At 41.9% G+C, this 17,521-nt stretch overlaps 1 protein-coding gene across 5 annotated transcripts in view; it reads left to right on the top strand.

The window, feature by feature from the left end:
• The window catches only part of CLSPN (claspin), a 44,369-nt gene that overhangs the window by 17,363 nt on the left and 9,485 nt on the right, over nucleotides 1-17,521 (top strand). For all 5 annotated transcript variants that reach the window (XM_084815974.1, XM_084815971.1, XM_084815973.1 and 2 more), the window contains exons 9-18: nucleotides 1,309-1,500; nucleotides 4,056-4,234; nucleotides 6,166-6,368; nucleotides 7,285-7,349; nucleotides 8,416-8,624; nucleotides 9,777-9,937; nucleotides 12,164-12,390; nucleotides 15,220-15,331; nucleotides 15,900-15,981; nucleotides 16,988-17,109. In XM_084815974.1, coding sequence (XP_084672100.1) covers nucleotides 1,309-1,500; nucleotides 4,056-4,234; nucleotides 6,166-6,368; nucleotides 7,285-7,349; nucleotides 8,416-8,624; nucleotides 9,777-9,937; nucleotides 12,164-12,390; nucleotides 15,220-15,331; nucleotides 15,900-15,981; nucleotides 16,988-17,109 — 1,552 coding nt within the window. The remainder of the gene's footprint in view (nucleotides 1-1,308; nucleotides 1,501-4,055; nucleotides 4,235-6,165; nucleotides 6,369-7,284; nucleotides 7,350-8,415; nucleotides 8,625-9,776; nucleotides 9,938-12,163; nucleotides 12,391-15,219; nucleotides 15,332-15,899; nucleotides 15,982-16,987; nucleotides 17,110-17,521) is intronic.

The following is a 17,521-nucleotide window of genomic DNA, read 5'->3' as shown; positions in this document are numbered from 1 at the left end:
GTGGTGGTCGGGGATAGAGGAAAAGGAAAAAGGGGGGTTGGACTCGATGGCGTTGTAGGCCCCTTCCAGCCCTACTATTCTATGATTCTATGAAAGGCAACGGGAAGAAGGCAGTGGGGAGCATCTAGGGAGCAATTTGGGGAGAAGGAAGGGGGTATTTTTGTGTATTTGTGAGATGGATGAGTAGGGTACATGGTTGTCTGTGGATGGCTGTGTGTATATTTGCAGGGGGGGTTAGACAGTGTGGTTTTGTGGGTTTAGGGAAAATGATTTGGTGGAGATCTTCCTATTGAGGGGAAAATACGTTTGGGGGAATCTTAGAAGAATTTATTTAGTTGTGATTTGGGGAATTTGGCTTGCCTTTTTGTGAAATAGGTGTTTTGGAGCAGAAATCTGAGTTCAAAGGAGTGTGTTTGTCTTCTAGCCTCACCAGTTTCTATGAAATGGGTGTTTTGTTGTAGAATATTTTGTTATTGCCTACATGACAGCCATTCTATGACTCATGCCCCCCACTCCCCAATGTCCAAGGTACTTTATCAAAAATCTAAATGTGCTCATAGGCCCAAAAAAGTTGGAGATCCCTACTGTATTGAAATCAGTGGTACTTGTTTCTATGTAATATGTCTAGAATGATGCCATGGTTCAATTAAATCAGGTTGCTAGGCTCACATAGCATATTCCTCTAGCGTGATTTATGTAAATCTGACCCATGTTAATTTACTGTAGTATACTTTTAGGGCAAGGATACTTTTTTATAAGCCTACCTGCCCACATGTACCTATGTTAGTCATTGTTGCACATGGCAGGGCTGAAGGGGGGAAAAAGAAAGCAGCACTCTTCCATTGTACAAATGCTTCCTGTTATGGTTGCCTGGAGACAGTTCCTCATCTCCAGAGGCAAGTATAAGCCTGCTCCTCTGTTCATGACAGGGTACCATTTGAGGGACACTCAGGCAGAGTGGCACTTCTTAAATGAGAGGTGCCTTTGAGCAAGCACAGTCATTGTTTAATTTAATTTGAGTTCTTATCCCAGATTTGTGGGGTCTTGTACTTTATTCCTTTCAAGAGGAAACTTTAATTCTCTCCACCTTCCAACAGGAATTTAAGGAACCCTAGCAGATGCTGGCACAGTGTTAAATTCTTCACAAGAAGGCAGCTGATTTCCAACTTCACCGATTTTAGTCAATTTAGGCTAAATTTAGGCAACTTTGAAAATTGCCTTTCTAAAAATGAAAATCTCAAATACTCCGCAAATGAATGATTATAGTAATTTTGTCTTTTTTAAAAAAACAACAACAACCCAAAACAGAGCTGGAAGCTTTGAAAGAACGTTTTGTGAAGCATGCAATTCATACAGCCAAACCGAAGATGGAACAAATGGTGAACATGAATATTATTCGTAAGGAGATGACCAATGAGGGCAAGGAGGAGCTGAAAGCAGATGTGGTTCCGGTGACGCTGGCTGCAGAGGTTGCAGAAGAGGCAATCCACATGAAGCCAGGTGTGCTTGGGGGACCAGAGGTGCAAGTTTACTGGATAGTGTTGGCACTCCAAGTACTGTGACACTTGTAATGTTCAATCAACTAATAGAGATGAATGAAAATATTTTTGATAGACTAAAAAGTGCCCCTGATCTGGATAGAAGCTTCTTAATTTAATTTTAAAAGCCCTTCAATACAAATATTCAAACTGCTGATGGCAATCACCATCTTAAAAGGGGTAGGGGGATGTTTCTGCTAAGACTATGGCGATGGTGACAGAAGCCTGCATCATAAAAAACAAAGGAAGTAATGCTTCTTTTGAATGATTGATTACTTATATGCATCAGGTGTCAGCACTAGCCCCAAAGGATGAGAAGCCATATACTCTGTCCTGCTGCTGAAACTGCCTTATACTGAGTCAGCTATTGGTCCAACCAGCTCAGTATTGTCTGTGCTGAGTGGCTGTGGCTCTCTGAGGCTTCAGGCAGGACATAGTCTCATCCAGTCCTAACTGGAGATTTGGAGATTGATCCTGGGACCTTTTGGTTGCAAAGCATTTGCTCTCTACCACTGAGTGACAGTGGGATTATAGAGGGGAAAGGGAGGGATGGGGCTTATGGGATGCTACTGTGTGTAGGCTCACAATCCGTTACTTTATTGTTTGGATAAGCTTTAAACGTATAGCTTGTCAGTAGAATTTTTCTTACACATTGAACATTTAGTTCAATATTTTAAAAGAAATATATATTACCTTTCATCAGGAGAGATTCCAGGAGGTTTTAATGTTGTATTTTTAACTTTTGTAAAATAACACTAAGTAAAATGTGAACAGACAAGCAGCACATAAAAATAAAGCAACAGTACTTACTTAATATTATTTACTATTAATATTTATATACTGCCTTATTTGCTAAAAAGCCATCAAAGGGGTGCTTAAAATGCCAGAGTGAACCACATTTTACCCTGGCACCTAAAAGCCAGCAATGTTAAGAACATAAGAGCCCTGCTGGATCAGACCAAGGGCCCATCTAGTCCAGCATTCTGTTCACACAGTGGCCAACCAGCTGTTGACCAGGAACCCACAAGCAGGACATGTGTGCAACAGCACTTTCCCACCTAAGTTCCCTAGCAAGAAGTATACATACGCATACTGACCCTGATACTGGAGGTGGCATATAACCATCAGGACTAGAAGCTATTGATAGCTTTCTCCTCCATGAATTTGTCTAATCACCTCTTAAAGCCATCCAATTTGGTGGCCATCACTACATCTTCTAGTGTCACATGGGTTTCTTTGGGGATGACATCCCACAGTTGGAGTGCCATAGGCAAAAAAGTCCTCTCTCGTTGAGAGGAGTCTCACCCCAAATGAAAGAAGGACTCTGAGGTGAGCCTCAGGAGATGACCTTCAAGTACAGGCAGGATGATATGGGAGTGGATGCTCAGTCATTCGCTTATGAATGAAACCATTGGCAAACGTCTTGCTATGGCTTAATTAGAATTTCGCATCATTGGGGACCAGATACGATTGCCTCATGAGGCCAGTTCTGGCCTGTCAATTGACCGTCCCTGATTTCTATATAAGAAGTGAGATCTACAAATTTAAAATAAGCTGAGTTTTTCTCAGGATTCTGTGTAAGCTGCTGAGTGCTGTGTTGTTTTTTATTGTGGTTGTGGAGATTTCCTAATCTGCCTGTACTCTTCGGGCATCTGAATAAAAATAGAATGGTATTTGTGTGTGCTTCAAATAAAGAAGCAAGTATCAAAACTAAACAGGTTCTGATTCACTTGGAGCATTAGTCTAGGCTTGTCAGTAGTTGATGAGCATCATTTCTCTGCCTTGTTACCATGGCCCTAGAGCAAGGAACCTGGTGTCATGTCTTCACAAGGAATAGGAAGAAGAAAGACCCTGCTCTGGCTTGTTGAGTCATGCCAGTGTTATGGACAAGCCGTGGCCAGTTCCTGATTCATATTGATGGTGCTATACAAATAATTCAGCCCTGCTCAAAGTATTTTTTTCTGGCCACTGGTGGTCCTGACAAATTTTATTCCAAAGGTAGTGTTTACCTGCAGTTCCATTTATAAGGAAGGGGTGGTATTTTTTCCTGCTTGTGAAGAGGTAGAGGCCACATCTTCCTCAGAATACAAAAAGGAGGTATAATACCACAACTATGCCTGAATGCATGTACTCTGTCACAGTCAAGTTCTTAATTGCTAGATGGTACCAACTATCATGGGGGCCTTACCATCCACAAGGACATTGGTTTGTTTAGTGCAGGGCCAAAAACATTTTTTGCCCAAGTCTGGAGAATAAAGCCACTCTGAGAATACAGAAACTGGGCATCTCTGGCAAGACGTAATAAGCACTGAGTGACCAGCCAATATAAACTCAGCGTATCTTAGAAGGCCTGACTCTTTCAGTCAGCATATCATTTCATGAAACCTTCAAATAAACTGTCATTGCTTTTTAAGTTAATTGTGTATGGCTTCATTAAAATGTTTGCCTGAGGCGAGAGAGAGAGAGTGTGCGTGTTTAAAATGTGCCTCTGATATTAATGCTTTCTTGGCTGCCCAGGTGAAAAGTTACGCATGCTGAAGGCTAAACTGCAGGAAGCCATGAAACTCCGCAGAACGGAGGAACGCCGGAGGCGGCAAGCATTGTTTAAATTGGATAATGAGGAGATGGAGGAGGAGGAGGAGGAGGAGGAGATGACGGATGAGTCCGATGAAGAGGAGGAGGGAGGCAATCGGGAGGTCTTGCTTTTTTTTTCTTTTCTCTCTTTCGCCTACTTGGGCAAGTTTTAGTGTGCTGCTGACTCTTCATAAATCATCCAGGAACTAAGAGAATTGCGAATTTGTGCCATATTTAATATTGGCCTCTTGCCAAAGAGATAAAGTTATTTGAAACCAAAACACACATCATAATTAAGTAATTAAGTGCCCTAAAGGCTTCAGCTGCCCAGAGCTAGGCATTGAAATGCAGGCTGTTGTCCTGTATACCCAACTGTTGGCTAAGACTGCAATTTTGCAGCCAGAAACCTCACATGCACCAGTTCCCCATGCTCAGAGCAGTCTCGACAAATCCCCAAGCAATTTGCTCCCAAGAAGAAGGGGCAAATACAGAAATTCAGGAGCCCAGGTGTGGAATCCTGAAGTGCCACCTCCAATTGTGCCTCACTCCATACCTCACAACAGCCACACAGTGAGGAACTGAATGCGAGACTGTAGGAAATGAGGCCAAGGATAACACAGCTGTGCCCTGCACAACCAGCAGCCTGGCTTAGCAGGTCTGTCTCGAGCTGGAGGAATGAACCATTTGACTGTGAGTGGCACAGGGTGGGTTGTTCTCCTTATTTCGTATGGTCTTCCCTGCAGTATTTCCCTTCTTCAGGTGCTTCACTCCCTAGCTATTGTAAGGTGCAGAGTAAGGCAAGCCAGGGGAGGTGCTTCAGGATTCTGCACCTGGGTATCCGACCTGTGCCCATCCCCTTCCAGCTACATGTTGCAGCATGGTTATCAGATGTGCTTTGGTGTGCAGAAATGAGTGTGTGTGTGGTTTGTAGCTTCGGGATTGTGCCTTTGGCTCACAAGAAACTGTTTGTTTAGAGATCTCTCCTACTTTGCAGCATGTTGCAAAGCCAGAATTGCGATGAACAGGTACCTTAGTTTGCTTTACATATATATGTCTGCATCCTAGAAAGACATATTCTGCAAGTGTACCACAAGCAGGATAAATTCAAAGGCAACAAAGATTTGATGTAAGCTCTGGATCTCTACACAGCTATGGCTCATTTAATCAGACACTCTTCAGAAGTAGAAGCAGGTTGAGGTACAAAGTTTATACAATAAAACAGTAAAATACAGCAATAAAACAGTGGGATATATCAAAAACCATAAGAGCAGACACTAATTATAAAACAAATGCTAACCACAAACAGCCTTTCTAAAATAAAATTGTATTAGCTGCCATCTTTAAAAGGGGCAGTCTCCTGGACTGGACTGCACAGTTCATGCTAACCGTAATAGTTACGGTCCTAAGTGCAAAATAGGATGTATCTCAGGGCTTAGTTTCTGCAAGGGCTTGGCCCTGATATCAGTTTTAAATGCTAGAGGTTAACCCTGGAATACAGGAAGAAAGAAGGAAGTGACGTTGAGCTGAATTACAGCAAAGGATCCCCACGTACTTGGAGGGAAGGATTTCTGGACTGGATTTTATTAATTCAAGAATGTTGAACATTTTAAACATTTTTGTATGTGCCAAGACAAACTAGCAAGACTAATACCCAGAAAAGGGCTGCAATCTTTTACCCATTTTTCTCAGAGTAAGCCTCACTGAACTCAGTGGGACTTATTTCTGAGCAGACAATTGTAGGACTTTTTACTGTCTACACATGCATAGGATTGCACCCTAAGATAAGTATATAGAACATATGCACCTAGCTATGGTTGTGTGTGTTGGTAAGTAGGACCAGTTTTCTAGACATGTAAACTGTTGTGCTCCTGTCTGCAATTCTTTCTTATTTATAAACATACTAGCAGGACATTTTGCAGGCTAGTAACTTCTGTGGACTTATTTAAAAGGCTACAAAAAGAGTTTTCACTTGCCCTGTAAGAGTATGTACTTCGAGCAAATTGTTCAGTTTCACTCACTGTGGAATTTTGTATATGTGTATGTGTTCCATTAGAGCATAGAGTATCTTCTTGGTGAGACAGAGGAAGATAATGAGGAGCTGGAAGAGGAGAGCCTTGAAGATGGTGACAAAGAAATTGACAAAGAATCAGTAGATGAGGATCGAGCAGCCAAGTCTGTGCACTGTAGTGCTGCTCCGAAGCCTTCATCTACAGAGTCAACGTTGCTGCTGTTCAAGGATAACTCTTCAAAAACGGGGTAAGTTTTATATCTTCCAGAAGAAAAACATACTACCTAATCAGACTGAAATATACATTTTAAGATATATGATCTCCAGTACATTGAACCCCATTCTGAATAATAAATTCTCATCTAAGCTGTTGGGCTGCAAGTGCAAACATTAATATATTTGTCCCTATTGCCCAATAGATACCTAAGGGTCTCCCTACTTAAAAAAAAAAACTCTCTCAAGGATCAGTTTCAGAAACCTATCCTTAAAGGAATGATACAGATAACAATACAATACAGTACATGATGGACAACATCTTCTGCCTCTTTCTGGCGACAAATACGTACACGGCAGTTGACGGGTATTCCGGCATACCTCCTCTCCATACATGCTTTGGGCATAGTTTAGAATCTGAAAGCAGTAAATACTTTGTTCAGCAGACCAACAGGTAACTAAAAAATGTAATCTGGTAGGCCAAAATCAGATTTCTAACAAAATAGCAAAATGATGAAAACTGTATAATTTGAAGATGACATCTAGTTATCAAAGAACCCACTTTTCAGCGCTAGGAGTAGCAGACTTCAGCGCATCAGGAATCAGTCCATACTTCATTAAAGAGTTTCACATTTATTTGCCCAAATATGAATAGATGTATTAGAAATTTGCTCCAAACAGCACATTTTGGGCAACGTGAAATCAAAGCAGTATAAACTGGGCAATATTGAAGAAAACCCAACCTCAAATCTCATCACCTCTAATAAAAAATACTGTGAGGCACTACAAAATATCTGTTGTAATATTTTGGTAGCACCAACAGCACGACAAGCAATAGTTCATTCGCATTCATTTCTTTACATTTCTCTGTATACTGCCACTTATAGATTGATTCTTATTATCTTTTAAAATGTGATTATCCTACATTTGGGCTAAAATTATTTGTTGCAGGTGTTCTCTTCCAAGTGAAAAAGCTGATATGGAAGAAGCCATGGGCAAAAGACCAGACAAGCCAGGTAAAACATCTGCCTTCTGTAGTTGTCATCCTCCATCTTGTCTGTCTCCATCCTGTGGCTTTCTGTTTTGAACACCTCTGTATCAAGAAGCTTCTCTTGAATTACCTTGCATATCTGTTATGTTACAAAAATCCAAAATGTAATAGTATCTTGGGTATATTTATCTTAATTGCGCTTTTCTTTTTGAGTGAAACCATGGACAAACATTTTACCATGGTTTGGTTAAATTTTGATAAGGTGTCTAGGAAAACCATCTCTAGAACAGATCTTGCTCACAGGCTGCCCTGTTTTAAACAGTCTTGGCACAAGGTTCTTTGGATTTGCTAAGGGGAAAAGCAGGTTGAAAGTCTCTGACTGCTAGAATATCAAACCTACACGTGCTGTAGATGAAGTGGTGTGTGGAGAAGAGCTGTGTACATAGGAGATGGACCTTGAAGTGAGATGTACAGGATATGGTGGCGGGGGGGGACAGGGCAGAAGAGCTTGATATTAAAGAGGGCTGATGCTGTTGTGTGTTTGGCTTGACTGGTGACTGTTTCAATGAAACCAGTACTTCTTGTGAGCCATTATTGGAAATAGGATGTTTTGTGGGATTGATTTATATTTCTGCTCCAAGAAAACTCTTTTAGTGAGGTCATGTGAATTAATTTTGCTTCATACTCTATATCAAACTCTGTCATTCCCATAGTTAGGATCTGAAAAGATTCTCTCCACAACCATCACCATGTCAAAAGGTTTTTGTTTGCATTTGACAAACAGTGTGGAGTGAGTGTGGTTTGTTTAGTAAAATGTCACCCCCTCTAATAATGAACAGGTAATTGAGTTCAATTACCTGAACTCAATTATGTAACAGCAGGACCGGAGCCAAAATGGGGCTACTGAGAAAGAAGAGGGAAATGTCAGCATGATTGGGTGAACCCCCAAATTATGAAGTACAAAATGCAAAAAAACAAACACCACCCCAAAGGGGGCAATCCCCTTCCAAAAACATCAGGTTTGTTCTTTACTTTGCTTTGATTTCTTTAAAGCAAGTTCAGGTTTTCTCTTTTTCTTTTCCTTCCCTTAGAAGATGAAGATTCATTTTTAATGCCGAACTTGGCATTAAAGGAAAATAGCCACAACAGCAGCTTTGAGCTCATCAGTTCTATGATTCCCTCTTATCAGCCTTGTAATAAGCAAGTGGCACGTGGGGGCAACTTCCTGTCTGCCATTGGAGCTGTCCGCTCTCCTTCTCCTGGTTTTTTCAAAACAAGCTTTATCAGCTCTACATCCAAGGTAAACTTTGATCCTTTTGCTGTTTTGGAATTTTAACTGATTCCAGCCAGTCACTAGAAGAATGATTATGTAACCATTTATAACTTTTAAAAAATTGGTACTTGAATTTGCTGGTTTTCGTCTTCCCTCCTCATTTCTTTTTATACTGTGTCTATTAGATGGTAAGCCTGCGGGCAGGGAATACCTCCTCTTTTAATCTCTGTGCAGTACCTAGAAAATGCTTTTCTATATGGTGAATAGTAAGTGTTCGTGAAGTTTTTATTTTGTACGGAGTGTTTACCATACCTGGAAAAGAAAAAGAAAATTACACACAACCTAGACACAAAGTACAACCTTCCTAGCTGTCCAAAGGGATACTATGGTGGATGGTATTAAAAGCTGCCAAGAAATCCAGGAGAATTAACAGGGTTGCACTCCCCTTTTCATTCTCATGGCCTAACAGGGTGTCCTATGCATTTCAGTGTCAAAGCTGGGCCAGAAACCAGATTGAAATGGATGACAGCAGTTTTCTAGATCCAAGACTATCTGGAGTTCTACATCAACCATATTCACAGCCAGTGGATAGCAGCAATAATCTTGAGGGTCCAGAGAAGGATTCTTAAAGAGTGGCTTTATGACTACCTCTTTTGAGTTGACCAAAACCACTCTCTCACAGCTAGGCATTTATAACTTCCTGGATCCAGCTGGTTAACCCTCTCCTCCTTGATATTAACAGCTGTATCTTTGGAACTGTTCTCAATACTTTAATTTCCTCAGTCTAGTAGCATATAACTATATGTGTATTTTAAGTCACTTGCCTTTGCTGTCCTTCCATTGATAAGTTGCTTGATAGCAGTAATTAGTCCCCATGACCTGCTCTGCTAATCCATGCCCTTTACCCTTCAACAACACACGTGGTAGCCTTTCTTCCTTTACTAGCTATATCTAGAAATACTTTTTTTTTTTTTTGGCAAATTGATTTGTGTGTGTGTGCAAACATTATCATTGATTTACATTTTGTAGAGCTTCAGTTTATAAGCTGCAGAATTATAGTCTTCCTCTGCCTCTCTCCTCTCCATTCTCTCTCCCATCTGAATTCTGGTTTGTGTTCGATTAAGATTTGCCTTCTAATTGGTGCTTCATCAAACTGTGTTCTGTTTGGATTCTGCTTAGAGTTCTGGAAAGGCATCTGAGCCTTCCTTACCCATAGAGGATTCCCAAGATCTCTACAATGCTACACCTGAAGAGAAAAGCCCAGTTCCAGCAGCTGGGAGGTTCCAGTTCCAATTCTCCATAGAGGATGACACTCAGAGTCAGTTGCTTGATGCTGATGGGTATGTAACCAGAAAATTGGCTCTTATGCAGGCAACACTTCCAAAAATCCACTCTAAGGTTGCAGCCCTAAACCCACTTCCTAGGGAGCAAGCTGCATTAAGCACAGTTTGAGCATACATAGGATTGTGCTGCTTGAGTTCTTGAGTCTACAGAACTGAGTGATAAAATATATCCATGCTTCTGTGATTGGCTTCTTGCTATCCGAAATTGAAGCTGCTAATTTACTGTTGCAAAGGTTAGGGAAGGTGTGCTTAGGCACAATGCTGCCATCAGTTTCTACTGGTTGCAGAAACATCCCAAGCTTTCTAATTACACTGATGAGATCTTCTTGAGGTAGTCTGGAAAGGAGATGAACACTTTCAGAAGAGCTGTGGGTGTACAAGAGAAAATATGCAAGGCTATTGATGCAGTGTGTCAAGACTGGAGCGTGGGGTCCTGCTGTGGAAGGGATGAATTGGTCTAAAATGGAAAGAGTGGAGCTCACTGCAGGTGGGAATTGGGCGTGGGAAAGGATAGCTCCCTTGCACTTGGGATTCTCAGGGTCCTAGCCATAATGTCCTAAAACACTTAGCAATTTGCATATGAAATCAAGTTTCTGGCCTGGTGACAAATCTTTGATGTGCTATCCAGTATTCGGGGTTCTTTGCACAGGTGTATTGTGGAGACATGTATTTCTTCACACTTTTGGCCATTTGGTGGCCTGTGGGCTGAATCCAGCTCCAGAGCAGTCAGCTTCTGTGGCCCAACAGATTTTAAGCAAGGGTGGTAAAAACTTTGCCCGCAACTTGATTCATAAGGAGAAAAAATATTTTAAAGTTACTGATTTATTGATTTGATTTATATCCCACCCCTCAACAGGGTAGCTTATAGAAAGGTAAAATTACAATTAAACAAATTAAAATACCACAATATAAAAGCAGTCAGCAAAATTAAACAGAAACACTAAACAGCATAAAAACAAAGTACAGAGGATTTAAAAGCATGGAAAAATAACAAGGCCTTTGGCTGCTGCTGAAATAACATCATGGTAAGCTCCAGGTGAGCCTCCCTGGGGAGAGCATTCTGCAGTAGGAGTGACCCCACAGAGTAGACCTTTGTCCAAAATACAGGGTTTTACATCTCTCTTCTGGATTTGTGTATGTAATGGCAGAGCTGAGCCTGAGCATGTGAGCTCTGTAATTATGAAGCTCTTATGGCTAGTCATCAAGTCCTTTATGGAGCCTGACACTGTGAGGATGCAAATTTATGTGGCCGAATATGCTTCTGGCCCTGGACCACTGGAGAATAGCAGCCCCTGAAAATACAGAAGTTGTCTAAAAAAGTTCCATGTCCTTATGTTCCATGGCCTTGCTCACCCCCGACCTGCCCAATCTCTCTGTTCTGACATCCCAATATTTTGTATTTAAGGCGTTTTTATCCTACTTTTCAGCTGATAAGACTCTTGGAGTGGCTTAGCAATACAAACAAGGCAGCCCCTGCCCACAAGCTTATAATCTAAATGACACAACACAAAAAGAAAATGTGATAAGGAGGGAAGATGAAAACAAGCAAACTGAGGCACAAGTTTTAAAAGTTACACAATAGCTCTTATAATGACAGCTGGAATGGAGGCCATTCAGGGAAAGGAGGAGCCTGATGGAGCAGCCCTGCTTCCCATCTCTTCCTCAGCTGTTGTCAGCTGACAGCTGAGGGAGGGAAGAGTTCCTCCAACTCCTCTGCTCTTGGCCATCCAGTGGTCTTCCATTCCCTCAAGGCTGCCAAGTATGCTTTGATCTGCCTCCCAGAACACCTGTGTAATGCCACCTTTCGTTCAATTCCCTTCTCAAAGCCTACCCTTTCCATGAAGAATTTGGCTCTGCCCTTTAGTTCCTACGCCCTACTGCAACTAAGCCTATAACCATCCTAGGCACCTGTAACTGAAACAACTGCATAGTCACTCTGTGTTTACTCCCTCTGCTTGCCTCCCTTTCCATGCCATGTACACTGATGGCGCAATATACATACATAAATTAAATAAAAATGATCTACAGTAGACATGGCCAAAGTATGTGCCGAAACAGAATGGCTGTGGCATTTATCCTGTGTCTGAGTGCAGTCATGCAAGAAGCCCATCCCTCAGTCCATTCTGGAGATGTGATTTATGCCATTCTACTTGTCAAACCATCTGAACCAGCTGTGGCAACATACTTTTCTTAAATAAAACTAGTCATTACTTTTGTTTTCAGGTTTTTAAATGTTGGCCATCACCGGAGCAAATATCAGGTATCCAAGAACCACCTGCCGTTGGCTAGTATGGACGAGAATGCAATGGATGCCAATATGGATGAACTGTTGGATCTATGTTCTGGTCAGTTTGCTTCTCAGGACAAGCACCCTCCTAACACTTACAGTGGCAAGAAGCCAAACATGGAGGAACTGCTCAACCTTTGCTCTGGAAAGTTTGCATCTCAGGGTGAGTCCTGAGTCTTTCTCTTGATGGCAAGAGAGACCCTGGTTTGTGTTTGTGACTGGGAGTTAGGCCCTGCATCTTCATTAGGCTTTGTGCTAAATTCTATGCCCAGGTTAGGTCGCTCAAATCAAAATGCTTGCAGGTAAAGCAAGGAAAAGAAGCTAGTGGGTACCTAGTTCTAGCCATTAAATTTAACGTTGTTGTCTGTTTTTTAATGGCTATTTGTAATCATTTTTACCCTCCTTTCCATTCACACAATGCCCATCGCAGCTTAAAGCATAGTGAACGTACTTAAAATAACAATAAAACAATACATAAAAACAGATAAAAATACAATTTGACAGAAAACACTAGGATAAAATAATAAAAACCTAACAGCCAGCAGATTTAAGGTGTTTTAACAAAGGAGAGAAGATTTCATGCTTGTGTGATTGAAGGCCATCATAAAAAAAATGAAATTGCCAAACTGCCCTTATACAAATCTATGGTGTGACCACACTTGAAATACTGTTCAGTTCTGGTCACTGCACCTCAAAAATGATATTGTAGAATTGGAAAAGATGCAGAAAAGGGCAACCAAAATGATCAAGGGCCTGGAGCAACTCCCCTATGTCTGGGACTGTTTAGCTTAGAAAAAAGGCAAGTACGGGGAGATATGGTAGAGGTACACAAAATTACGTATGGTTTGGAGAAAGTGGTGAAGCTTTTCTCCCTCTGTCAAGATCTCCCACCTTTCAGCTTCATCCCATGAAGCTGAAAGGTGGGAGATTCAGGACAGTTAAAAGGAAGTACTTCTTCACACAGTGCTTAGTTAAACCATGGACTTCACTACTGCAAGATGTTGTGATGGCCACCAGTTTGGATGGTTTGACAAGGGGATTAAATGAATTCATGGAGGATAAGGCTATCAGTAGCTACTAGTCATGATGGCTGTATGTTACTTCCAGTGTTGGCGGCAGTATACCTCTGTATACCAGTTGCTGGGGAACATGAGTAGGATCATACTGTTGTACTCATGTCCTGCTTGTGAGTTTCCCACAGGCAACTGGTTGACTACTATGTGAACAGAATGCTGGACTAGACCTTTGGTCAGATTCAGCACAGCTCTTCTTATTGGGGAGTCGAGGACCGCCTCCCTGGGAAGGGAGTTCCACAACATGGGCACAGCTGCATCTCCCACATTCCAACCAAATGTAGCTGAGCTGTTGGTGGGACATGAAGGAAAGCTTCTCAAGAATATCCTAATGACTGGCAGGCTCATGTGGGAGGAACCAGTCCCTTACCTCTCCTAGGCTGCCTAAGGCTTGTAATTATCAGAACTACAGTCTGAATTGAGTCCAGAAACAAATCAGAAGCTAATGTGGCTGTATAAGGAAATTGCATGCTTCTCTCAACAGTCTGGCTCTAGACCAGCTGAAGTTTCCAAACAATGCTCAGTGTTGAGCACATGGTAGTAATCCAATTGTTATGTTACTAAGGCAAGTGTCACCATGGGGCAGATTGAGTTACTTTTTGGTTTGTTGCTTGTTATACTCAATTGGCAATGGTATCTGCAGTTTTCTGTTACTGGGCTTTCTGAAGGGCCAAAATGAAACTACTGAAATGTGTTTCAGCAGGCCTGGTTGACAACTAGATTTGATCCAATGAGCTAGTCTGGTTCCAGTCCCTGGTTAAGTGGGCTGCCTCCATGCTCCACCTGCCCACTTCGTGTTGCACAGCTCAAGTCCTTACAGGAGGGGGAGGACTTGCTTGCTGGTGGTGGTGCAGCAGCAGCCATTTTATAAGTTTAAAAGCTGGAGAGAGAAGCAGTTAAGGGGCCAGGGTGGTGGTCTCACTTTTTCAACTGGCTCAGCTGGGAGAGGTGTTAACTTTGAACCTCTTTCCCGTTCATTCATTCATTCATTCAAAGTTAATTCTCTCTTTCTCTCTGCTAAGTCAGCATGAACTGGCACAAAAGGTGTCACTGCCCTACGGTTGTTATAGCACCACTTCAAGTGTCAGGGGAGGCAAGAGCACTCTTCCTGGGACAGGCTGGATTCTGCCCATCAGTTACCAGTTGGAGCCTAGTGTAATGATCTATTCATTTTGGGATCCTAATTTACATAGGTCCCAGTTAAACCAAAGTGAGACAGAAATCACAAATGGATCAGTTTAACAGTTTATTGATTACACAGAGATGAAATATGGAGGCAGAAAGTATATACAAAGAAAGCTCGTGTCCCTTCAGCTGACAAGAGCAGTCCTCTCTCACAGTTAATTGTGTGCTGGAGTCCCCACAGCACACAAGACACCACCCCACGACTGGCAAGTTTTTTCAGGCTGGTAGCGTGCATATTCCCCCTCAAAGTGAGACCAAATTGGTTTGCTCTTAGCAAAAGCTTGTGTAGTTCCCTTCCTCCTTCCCGAAGATTCCCAAAGCATTGTAGGCTGGGAAATTAATTACCCTTTCCCTGAGAACAAGGACCCAACATTCCACCTTGGGAGGGGGAATTTCTCAGCTCCTTCATGAGAATGAAGGCATGACACCTTCATCTTTAGAAGGATGAGGTAGCTTGGCAAAGGCCTTGCAGCTGTAAGGTTTGCTGACGTATGGAGCTGTACTTGCTTGGTACCAATTAAGGTGTGTGAGAGGCCTACTTGAAACTGTTCATTATTCATGCTAACCTTTGTTAGCTAAAGCCTCCTAAAATCTACTCACTATGTTAAGCTACACAGATCTCTATGCATTCAAACAGCATATAGGAGACCGTGTCAGTTCACATCTGACTCCTCGCCAATTCTTCAGGTGTCAGCCCACTACAAATGACCTCTCAGTTCTGGTTGCTTTCTCAGATTCTCCTATTCAGGCTTCTCCAGCAGCCTCTAAACTGGAAAAAGAGAGCAGCCCTGAAGATCTGATGGCTGAAGCAATAGCTCTTTGTTCTGGCTCCTTTCCATCTGACAGGTGAGACTAGGACATTGGAGATGTGCACAGTTTCTGGTTCTTCAAAGGTTTTTCTGTTCACTTCAGTGGAAGGGAGCATATACATGTGCGTATGTGTGCAGAACTATCCCTTGCGTTGGGGTAATAGGGGGGCCTCCACTTATGCAGCACGTGTGTCCATGCATCCATGTTGTCTGCTCCAGGTTCTAAATTGGGCTGAATTCCTTTTATTAGGCTAGACTTAGTTACATCTGAATATCAAAGCTTTTGGGTTAAAAGGAATTCTTTGTCTACCTGATCCCCAACAGGTAGTGGTACCTTTCCTAATTATTCATTTTTTTTACACCAAGGTAAATTCCAGAAGATTAGCCATGACTAAACAAGAACATGTTGAGTGTTGTGGCACCTTAGAGACTGTCACGATAAACAAGTCCACCTCATAGGTGCTCCTACACTACTTGTCTTTGTCTGTTCTGTCATGGCTAACTAGGTGAGATGGGTTGCTCCGCTTGTTACATTCCGGCTGCTAAGTAAGAATACTGTTGCCTTCCTTCTTTAAAAAATTAAAAAAAAAAACTTTTTCTTGTAGGGAAGTAGAAGATGAAGAGGAAGAAGAGTTTGGAGACTTTCAGCTCTTAACAGATGACCATGCCTTCGATTGTGAAGAAGAAGTGAGTACCATGCACTATTGAAGTTACTCCAGAATGGAACATAAAACATGCATACCAGGAAAACCTTAAATATCACTTCCACCCCCAACTCTGCAACAGGTGCATCAAGGCTTTGCTCAACTGGTCAGTTCAAGTTCTTCTATACTGGTCAGTTTTGGGGAAAGCCAGAAGCCAATAGGTAGGGCTGTGTGTAGTCCAGGGTAAAAGGATGAAAATTCTTCACTAAGAAACACTCTGTTCTGCAGCCCATAGAAATTAGGCATATATTAAGCAAATTCACATTTTCTCTCATTTTGCACAATTTATTATACCTTTGCTGGACATGGGGAGGAATTATGTGGGACACCGAAACCTTGCCCCTAAACACTCACCGTCTTGTTCAGCACCCCTCCCCCGCAACCCAGCTTCTTTCAGCAGATGTTGCCTGTGTTTTTTCAGGTCTGTTTTCACAGCCATAAGGCCTAGAAACTTGCTCTTTTTTCTCTTTCAATGAAGCCTCTCATGGTATAGACACAGTCCTGCTAATGGTGTTAAGGACATAAGAAGAGCCATGCAGAATCAGACCAAAGGCCTACTTAATCCAGCACTCTGTTCCCACAGTGGCTAGTACCTAAATTGGCCTATGGGAAGCCAGCAGTAGAACATATGTTGCAAATAGCACCCTCCTGTTTCTGTTTCCTAGCAGCAGTATAGAAGCTATACTGCCTCTGATACTGGAAGTAATATATAACCATCAGGACAAGTAGTCTTATTATCCTCCATGAATTTGCTTAATCCCTTCGAAATTTAGCAGGCTTACAGGCCAGAGGTTCCCCATCCCTGGTGTAAGGGCATTATGATACTGGGAGCCTTATTTTTGATTCCTTTTCTAATTGTGCCCAATATGGAATTTGTCTTTTTAAAGCAATTATTCAAATAAAATAACGCATTGAAACAGTAGAGAGTAATAAAGGGCATGCTAAGATACCGCAGGAATTTCTGAAATCAATATTTTATGGGTTGATAGGATAAGGATGGAGAAGATGAGGAAGATGAGAATGAGCAGGAGGAAGAAGACAGTGAAGATGAATTAGAAGTCGATGATGAAGAAGAAGTGTTGAGACAAAGAGAAGGATTGAAGAAGAAACTGTATGTAAATTGCTGTAGCCTTACTGACAAAGAGAACACAATTGTAGTTTTGCTATAAATTGGTTAATGCGGTACCTGAAGCTAAATAAAACAAAACAAAAAGGGTAGGCTTGAAGGATGCCGGCAGAAGAAATATTTCCAGGGGCTTGCTTGAGAAGTCTAATAAAAGTTATGCTGTGTTAGCAGGGTGGTGGGCATTTCAACAACCATCACAGCAGCCAACCCAGCCATAGCACTGCTTAGACCATGGCTTGATTTTAAATGGAGCCTGGAGCCTAGTCAACATTTCTGTGGGCTTACAATGTTTGAGGGCTCATTTGCAAGTTTGACATAATGTTGGAAATCTCCATTTCAAACTAGGATACCTCCTAACATAGGATTCACAATATTTTATAATAAACTTTGAAGTCTT

This window comes from Heloderma suspectum, chromosome 10 (assembly GCF_057233095.1).
Source record: "Heloderma suspectum isolate Gila_16-S chromosome 10, 16-S_ref, whole genome shotgun sequence".
NCBI lineage: Eukaryota > Metazoa > Chordata > Lepidosauria > Squamata > Helodermatidae > Heloderma > Heloderma suspectum.
Note: the sequence above shows the minus strand (reverse complement) of the source record. Positions and strands in the feature narration are given on the sequence as shown.